The 21,128-nt window shown below is 39.9% G+C and overlaps 1 protein-coding gene across 3 annotated transcripts in view; it reads left to right on the top strand.

Annotated features, from left to right (window-relative positions):
- Positions 1-21,128, top strand: part of dnah5 (dynein, axonemal, heavy chain 5) — a 187,907-nt gene that overhangs the window by 156,356 nt on the left and 10,423 nt on the right. For all 3 annotated transcript variants that reach the window (XM_077207318.1, XM_077207312.1, XM_077207325.1), the window contains 11 exons: positions 1,444-1,687; positions 6,924-7,038; positions 7,497-7,687; positions 10,689-10,810; positions 11,781-11,930; positions 12,726-12,971; positions 13,356-13,575; positions 13,860-14,065; positions 14,453-14,656; positions 18,293-18,508; positions 19,518-19,730. In XM_077207318.1, the coding sequence (XP_077063433.1) occupies positions 1,444-1,687; positions 6,924-7,038; positions 7,497-7,687; positions 10,689-10,810; positions 11,781-11,930; positions 12,726-12,971; positions 13,356-13,575; positions 13,860-14,065; positions 14,453-14,656; positions 18,293-18,508; positions 19,518-19,730 (2,127 nt within the window). The remainder of the gene's footprint in view (positions 1-1,443; positions 1,688-6,923; positions 7,039-7,496; positions 7,688-10,688; positions 10,811-11,780; positions 11,931-12,725; positions 12,972-13,355; positions 13,576-13,859; positions 14,066-14,452; positions 14,657-18,292; positions 18,509-19,517; positions 19,731-21,128) is intronic.

Raw genomic sequence — 21,128 nt, 5'->3', positions numbered from 1 at the left:
CTAATGGTATCAATGAAGGCAGATAAATAATATTGTTGGATTTTAAATCTAGATATTATCTTTCAATAAATCATATCAATTATTACATCTTATTTATATGAATATGCTTTCATTGAAATGATGAAACAATGTAAACTATTAACACTTATGTGATCATTTAAAATATGTGTAAAATAATTATTTAGGATAGAAATATATCACTTTTGAATAATCGCATTTCAATGTTTTAGAATAATAAAACAGTAACATTTTATTTCACAGCGTCTATGTTACATGTAGTTACCATGGTAATAACAGTCAATTAGTACATGCAACTAACCCTAAACTAAACCCAAACCTTATAAATGCATGTGGTTAACTGATATTACTCTGTACTTAATTGTGTAATTAAAAAATATAGTCTAACCTAAAACAATAGATTGTTATTACAGTATATTTCTACAATGTTTGTCGGGATTCTGTCACCTCTGTTGTCTGGATCTATGGTGACTGGATCTTGACATCCCTATTAGTCTTGTTATGTGTGAGCACACAGCTTTGGTTTTGTTTGTGTGGGCGTGTGTCTGTTATGTTTGGTGTGTCAGTGCATGGTGTCTGGATCCTGACACTTCGGTCTAGTCTTGGTCCAGTTTCAGTGTTGGGGTCCTGACATCCATGCTCTGTGCATTCTGTCAGTCTTGCATGTTGTTTTCTGTTTGAGCACATGATACAATTTTTTTCTTTTTGCCATGCACACTTATGTCTTGCTATATCCTTTGTGTCTGTGTGCAATGTGCTCTTCTTGTCTGTCTCTCGTCTTGGCCCTGCCCCCTTGTTACCTTGTTGGTTGTTTTTGTTATATGTTTACTAGGTAAAGCCTATTGTTTACTCTGCGACTGATTCCTACCCCCATCTCTCATTCTCACCTGGCTAACAAAGTAATATTTGTTTTGGTTTGGCTGGATTCCAAAAATATTTGCATGAATTTAAAGTGGATCAGGGCTGTATAGCCCAAAAAAGAGCATTTTAGAAAATGACTTTTGTAATATTTTAATAATTTAAATCTTTCATGTCATTCAATAGGATCACTTTTTAATGTGTATATGTAATTAAGCTTACACTGTAAGTGACAAAGAAAACAGGCAGTTAAATAATTAATTACACTAATGTCTGTGAAAAATTTAATATCATATTGTAAAGAACATGTTTGAACTGAATTGAATCAACGTTGAACTGACTTCAGCTGAATAATGATACTTGTCTTCTGTAGAGCTGCTTCACAGCAGAATTTTACTTTGTCTCATGTTTGTTTTTGCATTGTTGATCGTTGTTTTCCTGTTTATTGCTGTGAAACTGCTTTTAAACAACTTATATTGTATAACGCACTAAATAAATAAAGGTGACTTTACTTAAAGCTGTTTGTGTGTGGTGAGAAATGATTATGTGATGTTTTTGGATTTTCAGGAACTGGAGAAGGAGCGGACCGACCTGCTAGAGGATGTGACGGCCAATAAACGTAAAATGAAGGAACTGGAGGATAATCTACTTTTTAGGCTGACCAGCACGCAGGGCTCCCTGGTGGATGACGAGAGCCTCATCACAGTGCTGGGAAATACCAAACGCACGGCAGAGGAGGTCACACAGAAACTCCAGATCGCTGCTGAGACTGAGATCCAGATCAATGCGGCCCGCGAGGAATACAGACCCGGTAGGCACTTAGAGCTTATCTTTCCTTTAAAGGGATAGTTCACCTAACAATTATCCCATAATTTACTCACCCTCAAGCCATCCTAGGTGTATTTGAGATCCCTTTCATTCAGTCACTCCGAGTTATATTAGTGACTGACGAAATGGGGGTTTCACTTAGAAGTCTATCACCTTTGAGTTTTTCAAAACGAGCCAATGGCAAGGAAATGCAATGGGTCTGCGGAATTTGCATTACACAACTCCACCCCACCGCATGGGTATAAAATGAGGGACGCTGGCAATCTCACATTATGTTTTTGCTTCGGAGCCAAGAGCTTCTCTTCACTCTTCTGCAAGCCTGTGTCTGAGATCTTCAAGACTACGAGACGAGCAGCTCTCCAGTGCAACGGCGCAAAGACCTTGGTGCAACGGCGCGTTCCAGCAAGATTACATTGCCTGGTGCTGATCTGTACAGTGATCTACCAACAGTCTGTGTGCTTCTCCCTGGGCGCTTCATCACTCTGTTGAGCTTTCTTCCTCTCACAAAAAGCTTGCGCGTGGCACGTCTTTTTAAAGATGTCTCGTCCATGCACTTCTGGGTGCGATCGATTCGTTTTGCCATCTGATGGGCACAATCGCAACCTAGCGTTTTTGGGCTTAGATCACTCTCAGGCAGCGTTTGTGGATGACTCGTGTTCTCATTGCGGGAACATGACCATCGCGGTGCTTTGGCCGAGACTCAATGACCCGTAGAGGTAGAGTCCCCTCTGCCACACCCCAATCTATCCCCTCCGCGAGAGGCGATACTTTGGCTGGTGGCCAGGGTGACCTGAGGGTTACGGTGTGGAACAAAGCCCAGAAGATTCCTCCTTGGGCCACACCACCCTCTTGCGCATTGCAACCGGTGACCAGGATGAGGTCGGTCTCATTCATCTCATTCAGCACTCCAGATGATGAATCGATGTCGATCGCTGCATCACAAGGTAGGCTGGAGTCTTCTGAAGATGAAGACTCTGCTGTGCTGCCACCTAAGGGTGTGCCAGCATTGCTTGAGTCTGATCCGGAATTGACAGCCATGCTTTCCCGGGCATCCGCGAGCATCCGGCTGGAATGGAATCCTCCACCCTGTCCCGAGCGCTCGCGGCTGGAAGATTGTTTTTTTCTGCGGCCTGTAGGTTTTTGTCCACCTTGGAGGCGAAATCCTATAGAGCTACGGGGCAGGCTGCCGCCTCGCTGCATGCCATGGGCATCCTGCAGGTCTACCAGGCCCAGATGCTCAGGGATATACACAAGGGTAGAGCTGATCCAGGGCTCATGGAAGAGCCGCTCCCTGGATCAGGTGATGTCCACAGCTGTGGTCCAGGAAAGACACCTTTGGCTCAACCTGACCAATATGCGAGAGGCTGATACCTGGTTCCTCAACTCTCTCATATCCCAGGCTGGCCTCTTCGGCGACGCAGTCGAGGACTTTGCCCAGCTGTTCTCGGCCGCCTAGAAGCAGACTGAGGCCATAAAACATATTCTGCCCTGGCGGCCAGCTGCTGCCTCCACCCAGCAGCCGGCTCAGATCTCTCAGTCCCAGTCAGAGGAGGTCACTGCAGAACACTCATCCTTCCCTGGCCTCCTCTGTCAGGACACGGCATATGACCGTGCCCCCATACCGGGACGCTCCGCCTCCAAAGTCTGGGCCGGTCATTCCGCCTCGCTGCCCCATCAAGGGTACGTCTGTGGTTCACATGTCCCCACTGGTTCAGTTTTTGGGAGCCTGGTTAGAGCTTCTCAATCTGCCCCGATGGCTTGCGAGAACCATCAGGCTTGGCTATGCGATTCAGTTTGCACGGCCTCCTCCCCACTTCCGGGGAGTCTGCTATACCATGATGGGTGGTAATTCCCCTGTCATGCATGTGGACGAAGGGTGCAAACAAGACCGTCCCTGCAGCCGAAATGAAGTCCGGCTTCTACAGCCCCCACTTCATTGTACCCAAGAAAACCGGTGGGTTACGGCCATTCCTGGACCAGCGCATCTTGAACCTAACCCTTCACAGGCTTCCATTCAAGATGTTGACAACCAAATGCATTTTCGAATGTTTTCGTCTGCTGGAATGGTCTGCAGCAATCGACCTGAAGGACGCGTACTTTCATGTCTCCATTCTTCTTCGACGCAGACTGTTTCTATGGTTTGCTTTCGTGGGGCAGGCATACCAGTACACGGTTCTCCCTTTCGGTTTAGCCCTGTCCCCTCGCGTCTTCTCGAAAGTCGTCGAGGCAGCCCTTGTGCCACTCCGGCAATACGGAGTTCGCATCCTGAACTATCTCGACGACTGGCTGTTTCTAGCTCACTCTCGAGACCAGTTTTGCGAACACAGGGACATGGTGCTATGGCACCTCGCCCGTTTAGGCCTTCGGGTCAACTGGGAAAAGAGCAAACTCTCCCCCGTGCAGAGGACCTCTTTTCTCGGTATGGAAATCGACTCGGTCGCTATGTGCGCTCCTGCCGTATGCCGCAACTCGCCCGCCATCTCCTCCTATGGAGTCAGAAGCATCTGAGTTCGCTTCGAGCCATTCACATTCCGGGAGAGCTAAATCGTGCAGCCGACGAGCTCTCACGGTTTCAGCCACTTCCTGGGGAATTGGAAGTGTTGCAATTGCAACAGTTTGGCGACGCACAGGTATATCTGTTTGCCTCCCCTACTCTTCCCACTGCCGCTTGTTCTATTCCCTGAACGGGGGACCCTCGGCACAGATGCACTAGCGCACAGCTGGCAGCGGGGCCTCCGCAGATCATGCGTTTCCCTGCATGTGTGGGTTCTGGACGGGACGCGGCAGGTTTGAGTACCCTACCACCTCAGGCTACTATTACTTCTGCTAGGGCCTTGTCCATGAGACACGGCTATGCTCTGAAGTGGAACCTCTTTGCACCTGGTATTCATCTCACCGAGAAGACCCCAGAAAATGCCTAATCAGGTCGGTGCTCTCCTTTCTCCAAAAAGGGTTGGAACGAAGGCTGTCTCCTTCCACCCTAAAGGTTTACGTGGCTGCGATCTCTGCGAACCACCACCTTGTTGAGTCGAGAACGGTGGGACAACATGACCTGGTCGAGGGTAGGGGACATGCAGGCATTTTCGGTTGACGAAGCGTGCCCTGGAATTCGGGCTGGCTAACTCTCACGTGAACCTGAAACTCCAGGCTGGATACGTGCCCAAGGTTCCCACCACTCCTTTCAGGGATCAGGTGGTGAACCTGCAAGCGCTGTCCTCGGAGGAGGTAGACCCAGCCTTGGCACTCTTCTATCCAGTACCCGCCTTCCGTGCTTATGTAGACAGAACGCAGTGTTTCAGGTCCTCAGACCAGCTCTTTGTCTGTTATGGTGGGAAGCTGAAGGGAAAGACTCTCTCCAAGTAAAGTTTGTCTCACTGCAGTCGAGGGCTCTGGAGTTACCATGCCCACTCCACACATGGCGCCTCGCTAATAGGCATCTGGGATAAATAAATTGGGACCCCCTCAGTCACTGACGTAACTCCGAGTGACTGAACGAAAGGGAACGTCTCGGTTACGTATGTAACCCTCGTTCCCTGAGGAAGGAACGGAGACGTTACGTCCCTCTGCCACAACCGCTGTACCCCTGGAACAGCCTGGAGTTCAGTCTCGGCTTCTCAGCAGGAAAACATAATGCGAGATTGCCAGCGTTCCTCCTTTTATACCCACGCAGTGGGGTGGAGTTGCGCTATGCATATTCCACAGACCCATGGCATTTCCTTGCCATTGGCTCGTTTTGTAGAACTCGCATTCGAAACCCGATTTTGTCAGTCAAACTTTTATTTTTTCAGCCAATCACAATCAGAGTTTAAAAAAAATATCCTGGCTCTTCCAAGCTTTATAATGGGAGTGAGTAGAGCCTGAGATTTTGAAGCCCGAAAAAGCGCATCCATCCATCATAAAAGTAATCCATACGGCTCTAGGGGGTTAATAGAGGCCTTCTGAAGTGAAGCAATGTATTTTTATAAGAAAAATATCCATATTTAAAAATTAAATATGTGAAAATGTAAATGGTAAATTATCAGAATAGCCACATTCTGTAAAACTCACAGATTTCTGTAAATAGAAACCTTTGATCGAGTTGACACCTGGTATTAATATTAAGGCTGTCAAGTGATATAATGTTTTAATCTAATTAATTACATGATGTGCAATTAATTCATCTAATTAAAGGTTCTCTAAGCGATGTCAAACAATTTTTAGGCCGAAACCATTTTTGTCACACATAGCAAACATCTCCTCACTATCCGCTAGCTGCCTCTCACCTGAACACACTGTAAAAAAATGTGGTCTCTGTAGACAGCCCAGGCTCCACAAACGATAACAAAAACAAACTTGTCCAACCTGGACCACGGAACATAACAAACAGTGTTCCAGCCAATAACCGACAAGAATGATTTGGGGATGGGGGTTGGGGAGTTAGTGTGCGTGCAACAGAAGGGAGGGGGAGGGGACGGGATGAGGCGGAGGGAGGGTTGAGCTAGCCTCTGTTTTGTTTGACAATACTTCTATGTCAACAAGAAGTGACGTCACCCAACATTGCTTACAGTACCTTTAATCTCACATTAAGTTTGGCTGAGAAATTTCCCCCAAAAGATAATTTAAAGTCATTTATTGTGTTAAATGTGAGAAACATCAAATAGAAATGACAAAAAGTAGGTTTAGAATGTTTTTATTTTATTTAATTCAACAAAACGTTGTTTATGTTCCACGAAAGAAAGAAATCCATACAGGTTTGAAATTACATGAGTGAGTAAATGTAATAATTTGTATTTATTTTTTTACATTTGTTTGGTAAGCTATCCCCAAAGTATACAATTATTATTATTATTATTAATTATTAAATAAAAACTGCCAGTAGGTGGCGGTAAATGTCTAAATTAGTAAGTCATTGAGTCGTACATGCATTCGATTCGTTCAAACAGCTGATTCATTCAGGAATCAGAAATGCTTTCTTTATGAATGGGCCACTGAATCATTGATTCCCCCGATTGATTCACTAAATGATTCACCCGATTGAGATTTCCCTTGCCATTTGTAAAAGGGCTTTGAGTGCAGAGAAAAGTTATGTATAAATGTAACAAATTATTAATATTATTATTATTATTATTATGTAATCACAAAATCCGACACTTTTCCCTCGATTTCTAGTTGCATCTGAGACTGCTGTTAATACCAGATGTAAATACTGGCGCTTGTGTCATCTTCTTTTCTGAGTGTAGTTGCCACAAGAGGAAGCATCTTGTACTTTCTGATGACGGAGATGAGCATGGTGAACGTGATGTATCAGACCTCCCTGCGCCAGTTCCTGGGCTTGTTCGACTTGGCCTTGGCAAAGTAAAACTCATTTATCAATTCATACCTTATTCCTTATTTAAATTTGTTTTTCAAAGACAAAATGACATGTATTTTTGGTCTTCATCATCAAGCCAACATTTCTTGATGAGGCCAATGTAGGCAAAGGTTGTGTAAAGGTATGGTCCCCAAATGTTTTGTCCATGGGTTCCATGGCAGATCTGAAATAACTCTGGTCAGACTGTAAATGAGATTCAAATTGGCTAATTCAGATAGGGCCGACATAGAGCATGTAGACAAAGTCATTTGGAGCCTATACCTCAAGCCCATATTGTGGCTATACATGGCTTCACCATGAAACATTGGTTGGGTGATGTTAAAATGTAAATTTACAGGATATTGGTGATATAAAACAATGCCTGTTGATCATATAGATGTGAGAGTGCATTAAGCAAGGTTTTACATAAGTTGCAAACTTGTTTCTTCCTCTTGGAGAGTAGGTCTTCAAAGAGTCCAATTACAAGCAAGCGGATCGCCAAAATCATCGAGTACATGACCTTTGAGGTGCACAAGTACGCAGCTCGGGGTTTGTATGAAGAACACAAGTTCCTGTTCACCCTGCTGCTCACTCTCAAGATTGACATGCAGAGCAACAGGGTCAAACATGAGGAGTTCCTGACCCTTATTAAAGGTCAGAAACCAACCCGTCTTCCACAAGTCAGTCTCTCTCAGTTTCTTTTTTTCTCTGTTTTTCTACATTCAAAATATTTCTCCTCCTTAGTTTCTTTATTTTCTATGTTCTCCAACGAGATAAAAATCGATTTGTCTATTAACATTCTTGAACAATGGTAATGCATGTAGGAATATTTGTGACTTTCTGCTGAATTCTACTGCATATCTTACATATATAACAAGTTCAGACACTCACACAATTTCTCATTCTTTATTATTATATATCCTTTATTAATAGGGTACAGACAGGTTTTAAGGCAGTCTTTTGCAGCAGTGGGTTTAGGCAGAACTGAGCAGCAGGAACCCATCAGAGCCAGACTTCTGCAGCTATTAGTGTGCTATGAATGAAGCACAGTGGTGCCTTCTGACAAGCTGTGAGGTTGACTGCCAGTACATATTATGTAAGGCTACACAGTATATTGTGTTGCATACTTGTATTCATTGAGACATATTGAACATTAATATAGCCATATTTTTTTTAAAGGACTGTTCCAGGTTCAATAAAGTATGACATACACCGTGTTTCAAAAGTATAGACATGGATGAATATTATCAATCAAGAATAAATCCTTACAGCAACGAGCAAGGGCAATTTATGAATGATATATTAAGTTGCATTGAGATCTCAAACTAAATGCTCAAAAAGAGACAACAGACTGTGGTTTTGCCATTAGAAGCTTTTGTGATTTTTCTTTCTTTCCTCTGGGTAACAAGAAAAATCATATTTAATGGCTCTTTGCAATTTGTGATTTGTACATGTTGTTCACGAGGAGTCCTTGGTGAGTCTGTAGATTGATGAACTTCTATGTGATTACCATGTTGGTTCATGTGCTTTTGCTTCGTAAAAGCATCAGATCCCGAAATTTAATCACTGAGAAATCAGGCAGCCTTGCGGTCAGAGAAGTGGCCCATTACCCAGAAGGTCAATTTGATTCCCTGTGCTGGCAGTGCACGTCAAGCCAGTTAATACCATTCTGCTCTTTAATGCACTCTTGGGAGAGCCAATTTCTGTCTCTTTGCTGCCATGTAGTTTGTCTTGCTTTTTCCCCTATAAAAATTAGCTTTTCTCGAGATTTCTCAAGTTATTACATTTGCAAAACAGGAGAGGTTCCTTTGTACCTTTACTAGTTAGTATTCCAAGAACATAACATTCCATCTTTGTTCAGACAAGATGAGTGCAAGAAAACAATGTATTTTATTAATTACATAAGTGTATAAAGTCAGTATTTCGGTTAAAGATACTCAAAACAAGTTAACACAAAAACTCAATAAATGGCCAGTATAACAACAATAGACTAGAGAACACTTCTTGCTTTAACAAATGTAGCTTTATTTTGTACCATTTAACTCAAAACTTTAATATAACTTCCCCACATTTATCTGATACAAAATAAAAAATATTTATGTTTTTTAATAAGCTGTTGCAACCTTCTGTAACGCAGGGAGCAAGGGATGCAGGTAAAGATGAGGATCTACTTACCAGGGGTTTATTAGTAATAGAAAAAACAACAACAACAATCAGTAACATGAGGAGCAAAAAGAACAGGTATCCACATGTAACACCAAACAACAACTGACCAGGGGCCTATGGTAGTTAAACAAACTCAGGGTTACAGGATTAGTTTCAAGTTAGAAGACCAAATCAGTCCATTTAGGCTTTGTTGTTACCATGACGCTGGTCATAAACTTTCTCTGTCAACTCAGGCTTTGATCCTGAGTTCATGAAGCACATGCACATCATGTGACACCAGCAGCGAACAGCCAATCACATGCTTTGAAACAGAAAAACCGCGAATTAGCCATTAGACTGGGATGAAATCCTACAGACTGAACACGTAATACACATGTGCATGAGGTCATCTTCTTCAGAGTTTCGAGTTTTTGTTGTTTACGCGAAGACCGTTTTCAAAAACTTCCACTTTGAAACCCCACTTGTTCTGTCTTCAGTTGTCCGGTATTGTTTGTGCATGGCACACTGTTTCGTGTAGTTTGCTCGTTCTGTGGATTACCTGCTTTTGAGTTATTTAATAATCCTTGTTTTATTTGATCTTTTTTGTCATTTCTTTATCATATCTGTACTAAACGTTATATCATGTCAGACAAATGGCAGCTTTTACACTGTCCCATTTTGTACAATTAAAAAAAAATATATATATATATATATATTTTGGCAAACCCGCTATTCTTTAGGAATGCTAGAGACTACTCAACGTCTTGGGCCAAACCAAGTCCATCAGGGCTAACACACCCACATACAGTACATTTGGGCAATTCACCTGACCTGCCTCACGGGTCGGACAGAACTCAAACAGGGGTCCTTCTTGCTGTGAGGCTACAGTGCTAGTGCTACAGACTGAGCAACTGTAATTTAGGCAAATATTTTAAATAAATCGTATATATCAAGTTAAACTGTTTTTCACCAGTTCTGTGATTTGACATTCATTAACCTGCAGATCAAATTATAATTCAGAAGTGAGCAGTTGGGCAGGGTTAAAATGTTGTTATTTCTACCTCACGTACTGTAAATTCTTTATATTTGTACCCAGAATCTTACTAAATCATGTGTGATAGAAATTTTACTCTTTGCCTAATTTTTAAGTGGTTAACTCATTCTGGAGTTAATTAGAATATAACTTTTAACAATATTAATAGTTACTTCATACATATTGTTTATTGTTAGATTATATTAACATATGCAACCTTTGTTTCATCCACCATAAAAAAAAAAGTAATAAGCAGTATACAGCAAAAACTGTACTGTAGTAAGCAAGCTAGTATCCGATTATAAACAAACTCATCAACATGCTATCAATCAAAAAAATAAAAAAAGCTGATAAGAAGCAAAAATATAACTAAGAAATTCTCAAATCTCCTACACTCTGGTGCAAAATTCAGGATTCTGTTTTCATAATAAGAACAAGGCAACACTTCATGTGATCTGTTTTCTTGATGTCACCCAGGAGGTGCTTCGCTGGACCTGAAAGCCTGTCCACCCAAAGCTGCAAAGTGGATCCTGGACATAACATGGCTCAACCTGGTGGAGCTGAGCAAACTGTGGCAGTTCTCTGACATTCTAGATCAGGTGTGTGGTCAGATACCTATACACTTAAAGGATCAGACTCATCCACACATGGAACACATATATTCACACACACACACGCACGCACGCACGCACGCACACAGTATCTGTCGCTTTGAGTTCCCCTTCCTCATTAAATCCTTCTCACTGCTCACTCTTTGCAGTAAACATGTCAATATTTGATTCATCTGGTCTGCACACACACACACACAGGCACAAATACATTCACGACCCCTCACACTGACGGCTGATTGGCAGGCCATGTCTGCCCGGGGGAACTTCATGCTCAATGCAGTGTGAAATGAGCTCACTTTGGCAAACTCTAAATCAATTACTTGTGGCTGAAAGAAATCAGATTAAAAGCCTTTTGTTTAATTAACCATTTCTATAACACTGCAACTACAGAAATACTGCTAATCCACACACAAGATTTCATAATACAATGGCATGACACACCAGGCTTTCCGTATCATCATGTTTAGTCTTTGTCTTTAAATCAGTTTTGATTAGACAAAACATTTACATGTTATTTATTTGACAAATAATTTCATTCCCAACCACTTAATTTTAGATGCTATATAATGTATATTGAAGGTTTAGTTCACGCAAAATAGATATTTTTTGTATCATTACTCATGCTCATGTTGTTTCGAACCTGTTTGACTTTATTTCTTCTGTGGAACATAAAATAACATATTTTGAGAAATGGCTTAGTTTCTTTTATTTTTTTCTTCAAACAATGGAAGTCAAATGGTAACCAAAATGGTAACCAAAATTTGAAATATAATATATGGGTCGTTAAATAACGTTTATCATTTAAAATATAACTAAAAATAATCAAAATGCTGTTTTAAATAGTTTTAGATTGAGTGTAGCACCCCGTAGAACATGACTACTTTCCAAAATGATTTTTTGTCAACTGTCCAAATAAGTACCAGATTCGCTCACTTTTGCGTACACCTTTAATTAACAGATTGGGCGTCATGAGAAACAGTGGAAGAGCTGGTTTGATAGAGAGGCACCAGAGGAAGAACCAATCCCAAATGCATATGACCAGGCTCTGGACTGTTTCAGACGGCTGCTCCTTATTCGATCCTGGTGTCCAGATAGGACCATTGCTCAGGTATAAATGAGCCCATTTTGAAGCCAGTGTATCCAGTGAAGCCATACAATTATTGATTTTTAATTTATTTTGTGAAAATCCTCACTTGTATTTTTTCATCACAAACCAAAACAGATTATTTTTGCATACAAAAATTGTAGTCTATTTTTGACAATTTTATGACAATTAATGCACTGTCTCAGTCTCATTATTAGAATGCGCAAAATGCATTATTAGCTCATCACAATCTCATTACTGTTATCAGCTAAATAATCCAGAACAGAAGAATTCTGATTACAGCATGCCTATTTGCTATTAGGCTTATGTATGTGGGTAATATTTCTTGACCTTCTGGATATCCATCACAAAGGCAAGGCGAGAATTGGTCCCCTGACTGAACCCTGGTTTCCCCCAGGGTTTTTTTCTCTCTCTATTACAGTCAGTTGATGGAGTATTAGTTTCTTGCCACTGTCCTTGCCAAATTTCGGCTTGCTCAGATGGGGCTTTAAAAAAGACAATTACCATTTAGAAATATCAATTTGGCTGCACTGACACTGTCAGATATAAACAAAATTTTAACTGAATTTGAGCTGGATAATATTGTCTTCGGTAGAGCTACCTTACAGCTGTTTTATAGTAATTTCATAATTGATACAATTCGCAACACTATTATTTACCTTAATAAACATTATTTACCTGTTTATTCCTGTCAAGCTGCTTTAAAACCATCTGTATTGTGTAAAGCGCTATAAAAAATGTGACTTGATTTTAAATCGCATCAGGCTAATTACTTGTTTTCCAATGTGTAATTGAAAGGCACGGAAGTACATCATGCACTCAATGGGGGAGAGATATGCTGAGGGAGTGATTCTGGATCTGGAGAAGACCTGGGAGGAGTCTGACCCATGCACTCCTCTCATCTGCTTCCTATCCATGGGTTCAGACCCAACAGACTCAATCATCGCCCTGGGCAAACGACAAAGAATTGAGACTCGTTACGTCTCAATGGGTCAGGGGCAGGAAGTTCATGCACGCAAACTTCTGCAGCACTCTATGGCTAATGTATGTTCATATTCATGCATTTTTAATGTTAAAATACTTGCTTCTATCCCATCTTAATATGCAGAGATAATAATAAGCTTGCCATTCATGGGTTGATTCCCCCAAAAGTGTCAACACAATGGATCTGATCTGTTGTTCTGCTTGTTTGAGTATTTTGACAGCAAAATACAGTACATTGGCTCAGCCAACCATGATTTTGGGACCACATTATTTGTCTATTCAACTAATGGAAGACAGGGGAGAGTTTGGGATGCATGTTTGAAAGAAGAGATTTTTGCAATTTCACTTGATGGCCTTCTTATCTCTCAGTATTTGTGCTCAATAAAGTCTATAAACCTGAATACTTTCTCTAAAACCAGATCTTATCTTTTTTTCCCCTATTAGGGAGGCTGGGCTTTACTACAGAACTGTCATTTGGGTCTGGATTTTATGGATGAACTCATGGATACAATCACAGAGACAGACAGCATTCATGACACCTTCAGACTGTGGATGACCACTGAGGTCCACAGACACTTTCCTATCACTCTCCTGCAGATGTCAATCAAATTCACCAATGAGCCTCCACAGGGACTGAAAGCCGGACTTAAAAGGACTTACGGAGGTGAGCCTGACCTCTCTGGATTTTTAGTCTTTATTCGCCTGTCAGTTTTCTCTATGGACTTCACTCCATTTCAACTGCAGGCTGTTTTTTTATATATATATCCTGCCTATTTGAGATGAAAGAGAAGACCTGTACCATCACTGAGGCTACTAATGGATTTTAAACATTTAGATGATTATAAAGGAGTCTCATTATTCCAATATCATTAAAAAAACAACTAGTGTGCTTTGTGTTACTAATAAGGAAAGTCTTAAACATTGGTAATGCCTAATAATATCTTCCAGGTATCAGTCAGGATCTTCTAGATGTGAGTAACATGGTCCAATGGAGGCCCATGTTGTATGGAGTGGCATTCCTCCATTCCACTGTCCAAGAGAGGCGGAAATATGGACCTTTGGGGTGGAACATCCCATATGAGTTCAACCAGGCAGATTTCAATGCAACCATACAGTTTGTCCAGAATCACCTGGATGATATGGACATCAAGAAGGTGAGAATTGCATTATGGAGCAGCAGTGTAACTAGATCATAATAATTAGCAAAATTAAATCAGCCAAATACACCATAAACTCGTTTCAGAAAAGTTTTGTAAAGTTTATTTTGGCTAATTTGTGCTGTAATTATACACCTTTAATTATCCCACATAATCTTAAAGTAACCTATAATTGGGAGTCATTTTGAATTATATGGATTCATGTCAAATATCTTTATTATTAAAGTATGGCATGAACATAACCTTTTCCACATCTGCGAGAAGGTCCTTTTACATAAAGTGTATGTCTATGATTTACACTGTCATCTTTGTCAAAGTTCTATGCAAAATGTTGCCAAATAGACTCAGCACCTGGCATTTTAATTTGAATGAGTATTTTTACAGGGTGTGTCCTGGAACACTGTGCGCTACATGATCGGCGAGATCCAGTATGGCGGTAGGGTGACTGATGACTATGATAAGCGCCTCTTGAACACATTTGCGAAGGTGTGGTTCAATGAGAACATGTTCAGCCCTGATTTCTACTTCTACAAAGGCTACTGCATTCCCAGATGCAATAATGTGGATCAGTATCTCCAATATGTTCAGGTGAGATAGAATGTTCCAATGAAACTGCTCAGTCAGTCTCTTTGGAATCAGTAGCTACTATTTGTTCTAAAGGTTTTGTCTCTTTAGATGGAGGTGAGAAATTGAGGTGAGACTGTGTTGACAATTGTCTGTGTAGACAATGGTGGTTTATTACAACACTGTGGGCTGTTACCTGGTCAAGATTCACAGCAGAGTGACTCCAATTAATATTTACAATAAAATCTGCCAATACTGAGTACCAATACTTACTTAAAAAAAAACAACAGCAACAACAACAACATTAAAATACTAAAATGATACCAAGTAATGTAATAAATTATGCAACAGCTTTGCATAATGCAAAGTTCCTTTACAATTATAAGCTGTTAATGTAAATTTCAAGTGCATTTTTTTTTTTTTTTTACAAAGCGTTCATTTCAGCTTTAGTGAAAGTTCTTATTTTCTTCTCTCTCAGAGGTGTCTGGCAAATGTGCAGTAAATGGTACCACTATAAAGACCTACCATCACCCCCCTTTTAGCAGTTGGTGCGAACATAACAGTAATTAATATTCAAGTCGCATCTGGCACAGTGTGTGCATGCTGACAGAAAGTAAACTATCTGAAGACCAAAAGAAAAGTAAAAAAAAAAAAAAATATATATATATATATATATATACAGTATATATATATATATACAAAATAAAAACAATGAGAACAGAAAAAAGGCCAATCTTTAGTCAACTGTAATGTAACAAACACAGTTAATAAAGCTGATTCATCAGGCATGAAAATAGTGCAGCTCAATCAAAGCCACATATATACACTTCATAATAGCCATTCCAGTGCCAAGAGTGACATAACCAGTCTCTCACTGGCTTTATTCCTGTTGTACATTAAAGCCAGTGAGTCAAGTAAAGCAGTGGTGTCCTCGTGAGAGAAATAGCACAGCTGCAAGCCGAGTACGGCTGATCTTCATTCAAAAATTGATATCACTGAGCTGATTGTGATGGATGTTTTTAGTCCCAACTCACAGCAGGATGATTTTCTCAGACATGGTTCTGAGAGCCGGTCTGTGCACTCACAGCGTACACGCCACAGCTTTGTTCAGTATGTAACACGCAATGAGCTTATCACTATTCGTTAATGAAACCGCACACAAAAGCTTCTGAAGAAACATGTGAGACATTTTGCTTCAAAAAAGAATAAAGGAAATATAAAAAATAGCTTTTGTTCAGCTGTTCAGTATAAAATCTCAAAGCACATGTTGTTTACAGGAAGCTTTTGATGAATTATGATGAATGAATGTGTAATGTGAAATGACTTGTATTGCTGGTACACAACACTGTATGCATGTGTGTATCAACTAATAAACATCTTTAATGATGATTGCTCATCAAAAAGGAAGAGATGTGGGAAAGCATTCATCCATTTATCAAAACTGATGCAATATGCTTTAGCTTTCCTTGCTAATGAGAGTGAGCTCTCATAATGGTTGTTTATATCATGTGAAAATTGATCGCAAGACACTGATCACTTTATTTTTAGAATATTTAAATTTAGAATCCAAACATGGACCTTTATACACTCAAAAAATTAGCATATTTATTAAGTAATTGCATCTATTTGATTTTATGCAAATAATCATATCTTCAAAATCAGATTATAATAATGTTTATAATTTGCTTGGAATCAGCAAAAACTTTAATTTTGAAAAAAAATCTGTTTGAAAGTATAAACATGGTTTTAAAATGGCTAGCTGTGGAACAAGCCATATTCAGTTAGTTAAAACGAATGAGATTGAAACTAGTTTGATGTATTAATGATACATATTGAGACCTATAATTATTTTGTATTTATTGTGTATTTAATGTTTTTGGTTTATTAGTGCTATTGCAGAAATCAGAAATATGTCAAGTCAAGTCAACTTTATTTATAGCGCTTTTTACAACACAAATTGTTTCAAAAAGGGTTTACAGTGATAACAGGAAGATAATGCAACAAAGTTGTTTCGGCTGTACAGCAGATCTAGAAGAAAATAGCATCATAGTCCCACTTAAGTAATTTCAGAGTTGGTTCATTTCTGTTGTTAAAAAGTTATTAATTCAGTTAATTTATTTATACAGTCACTCTGGAGAAAACAGTGATGTCATTGTCCAGTTCAGTTCTCATATAATGGTGTCAATGCAGGCAGATCAATAATATTGTTGAATATTAAGTGTCCCCAACGAAGCATGTCAAAAGCAAAAGGCGACTGTGGAAAGGAACCAAAACTCCATCAGGTGACAGAATGGAGAATCCAGTTCTCCTCTGACCAACAAACGAGCAGTGTATGATTATGATTCAGGCAGCATTATAGGTCAGAAGTCAAGTTGGATCAGAACATTCAGAATATTTATCCAGTTCCATCTGGTTGAAGATTGAAGTCATCACGCTGGTATGAAGATGGCTTAGAGGATAAGTGCCGATGGCTGTTGTGTCGTTGAGAACTTCACGGGAGAGTCTAGTTGACACAATCTCTGCTGACACTTCAGAGAAGCGTTGTGGTCGTGTCTAGGCTCATGTCCTCCATCTGGTCTGGATGCGGCCTGGATCCGCCTGACTACATCATGCATTGTGGTCGTGTCTAGGCTCTGGTCCTCCATCTGATCTGGACACGGCCCTGATCCGGCTGACTACAGTAAACCTTGAAATAAACAGAGAGACTAATATTAGTGTAGATGCCATTCTTCTTATGATGTAACAAGTACATTGGGTGTTATAGGAAGTGTTCCTAGGAAGCCTAGGTCAATGAGCGACGGCTCGTGGTTCCATCACAGAGAGCCACAAAATCACTCTCCAGAACATTCTCATTCACGGTTCCATGCATCTCCCCACCCTCGTCCGGAATGCAGAATCCCTGACAACATTCAAAAGACAACTGAAAACTCATCTCTTCCGTGAGCACTTAACATAAAAGGGGGAAAAAAAAGTCTTTTTTCTTTAAATCCTCCCTTGTCTGGCTTATGCTACTCTGAGCAAGGCTTGACTTGACTTTAGTCCTCAGTTGTAAGTCGCTTTGCATAAAAGCGTCTGCTAAATTACTAAATGTAAAATGTTCCCTGTTCTGGCTGAAAACCTTGACATGGTCTTTGAAAATAAATCCTGTTTTTTTTTGTTTTTTTTATTTTTTATTTTTTATTATACATTAAGGTTTTGCAGGCATTACTGAATCATGCCTTTGTGGATAATCTCCAGATATAATAAACTAATATTTTAAAGGAATATTTTGGCTTTAATACAAGTCAAGCACAAACACATCTGTGGCATGATGTTGCTGACCACAGAAATTATTTGACTTACAAGAAGTAAATGGTCGACTTTAAGGATTTAAAAGGAGAAATGTGGAGTTTATAAATTTTTAAAGCACTTTTTCCCCACCTGTTTAAATTTAGAGTCCTATTCCTTTTCTTGTATCCTTGTGAATCATAAAAGTTTACCAGCTGTACATGGTCATGCCAATCACATTAATGTTTATACGAATGTGCCTTGCTTTAACTGAGGGACAAATGAAAATAATACTCTTTGATAACCAATACGGTTCTGTAAGCAACATCTTAACTCATACTGAACCCATAACATTCCTTATCTGTGACTAAGATATTTTTTTTTCTCCTGAAGGGTCTCCCCACATATGACACCCCAGAGGTGTTCGGCCTCCACCCAAATGCAGACATCACCTACCAAAGCAAACTCGCCAAGGACGTACTAGACACTATCCTGAGTATCCAACCAAAGGACAGCTCCAGCGGAAGCGGAGAGACCAGGGAGGCGATTGTGGGTCGGCTAGCAGATGACATGCTGGAGAAACTGCCTCTAGATTTTGTACCATTTGAGGTAAAGTTTCAGACTGGGCAAAAAAGATGCAGCAAAATTTTGTATGGTTGATAGAGTGAACTCAGAGCCCAATGGGAGCAAATGACCTTTGCTGTCTGGAGCTCGAGTCCTGTGAGACATTCTCAGTGTGAGACACTGTGAGACATTCACATCCGAGATATTCTCAGGGTTGACGGATGGTGGTGAGGTCACAGACTTCCTGCTCTAATGCATTTTTTTTTTTTGGAACATACAAATATTCTAAAATCCAACTTCAGTTGCTTATAAAACAAATAGGCAGTAATTAGCTTCTACTCCCCTCTGATTGTCCGCGAATTAAGGAGGCAGCAGGAAAAAAACGTGCCTTAGGGGTGCACAAGGGCTTTTTGTTTTCATTATCATTCTGCAGAGAAGCAGATATGTCTCAATCATGAGCTTTCCTAAAATATTTAAAACCCATGCCCTGCTTTCTGCCAATTTCGAAACTCAATTATTAATAACAATAGCAAAAAGAGCGACTTTCTACTTAAATAAAACATTGTGCCTTCTGCACCTTCCGTCTTGTTTACCCAGATGTGAAATGTGCTTCCAATTATGTCATGATGCACTTTACATTGAGCTATCACCACACATAAAGCTGGCGGTAAACTGCAATTCATTGAAAATAATGTTTGTGTACATTTTCTGTTGTTCAGCAGGAAATCAAGTAATTGATGGAGAAGAGTTTTACAACTGGATTTATTATCCATATGTGCGGTATATAAAAGCACTTTTGGCGTTTAAAAGAGCCGATTTGGGTGTCTAGATAATGGTGGTGAAGCAGTAAAGTATAACAGATTTCAGTAGTCTGTTGCATCCTCTAAAGCCTAGTGCATAAAAGACACAAATTGAGGAGTTGCGTATATGAAAACTGGTGTCAATGCTAATATTTGTCATTGTCACCTTTACTTGATTAACAATAAAAAATAATACAGAGAGCGCAAACTAATAAATGACACAATCATAAATTCAAATTGCATCATTTATCCAGGTCAGAGAGAGATTGATGAGCATGGGTCCCCTTCAGCCCATGAACATTTTCCTGCGGCAGGAGATTGATCGCATGCAAAGAGTGATTGTTCTGGTCAGGAACACGCTGAGTGACCTGAAGTTGGCCATCGATGGAACCATCATTATGAGCGAGAACCTGCGAGACGCGCTGGACTGCATGTATGACGCCCGAATACCCGCACGCTGGAAAAAGGTTAGAGGCCATTGCCTGCTTTTTATGTGTGAAATGTGTAGGACATACAATGTAGGCCTACACACCAAAAACACAAACCCTGTTGGGAAAGGTTTTTAAACTAATTAGTTACGACCCAAAGTAGCTAGTGTAGATATGAATGTCCCGATTATTTTCATTAATGTTCAGTCATGATGTATATACCAATTGGACAATTTAACTACACTCTTTAGCATAGATCATAACATACGATTTTGGAGCTAGTTTTATATAATACATTTTGAAATCAACACAGTATCTGTACTTATGTTCCCATATATTTTCCCTTTAGTTAATGAAATTATATATTGTAATGATTGTCCTGTAAACTGTATTGTTAATCTCTTATGAGCTGTGATGAGATTATTGGATCTAAGGACCAGTGCGTCATTTTGAATGTGAAAAATCAAACCCAGAGGTACAGGGCTCAAGTTTCTTAAACACCTCGTCAGCTCACCTGCAGCAAAACAGCTTCATTTAACTCTGCTTTTCAAATGCTACTCAGGCAGAACTAATCATGAGCTAATTAAAAAATGCCTGCTGAATAACAATCAGGCTGTAATTTACCTTGCATCTGTACACGTGTGTTTATATGTGCATTTTTAATGCCTGTTTGTGCGTGTACATGCCCTTGTAAGGAACTCAGCTTTTTGGAAATATTAATAATCAATAATATCTTGTTATTATTAATTATAAATATTTGGGTCAGTTAATTGGATTAACTTGATGTGGCTGAATTAATATTACAATCAATTAATCAGTTCTTCCAACGAACTCTTTTGATTATTAATTTATTCTAATAAAGGGTATCTTCCATGGCCACCGAAGAATAATTATTTCTTCGCCTGTACAGTACTTTGAGCCAGTAGCAAAAACCGTGATCGTAAAGTGACTTGTATTGCAAACAAAACAGAACCAAATACATATTATGTACAAGTTTTATTAACTAAATATAGATATTTATATGAATATAAATAAACTAAACAACATACACAAATGAATACATAAATAGGTTAGTGATAGGATGAAATTGGAAACCGGAAGAGGGTCTATGAGAAGAACCATCAGAATTTCATTTTCACATTTCATTGAATTGAATACTTGCATTTGTAATGGGAACAATTCTTGAAGTTGTTGAAAATTGAAGTCGTTGATGGTTCCGGCAGTGTCAAGTGGAAGTTGGTTGAGCGTTCTCTTTCTCCAGGAACGCATGGCTGGTTTGGTCAAGGCCTGGGACTCTGTTGAGGCCACGCCGAGCACCCAGGAGAAGTGAGGAAGTCGGAAGGATGGGTGATTGGAGTCGTTGTTGGTTGGAGTCTTTGTTCCAAAACTCTTGAGATTGTCCTTGGTTCTTTGTGAGAGAGTCATCTCTCTCCTGCC

This window comes from Siphateles boraxobius, unplaced genomic scaffold, assembly GCF_051911475.1.
Source record: "Siphateles boraxobius isolate OS27281-9 unplaced genomic scaffold, OSU_SipBor_1 12, whole genome shotgun sequence".
Lineage (NCBI taxonomy): Eukaryota > Metazoa > Chordata > Actinopteri > Cypriniformes > Leuciscidae > Siphateles > Siphateles boraxobius.
The sequence above is the reverse complement of the archived record's forward strand: the minus strand, read 5'-3'. Positions and strand labels throughout refer to the sequence as shown.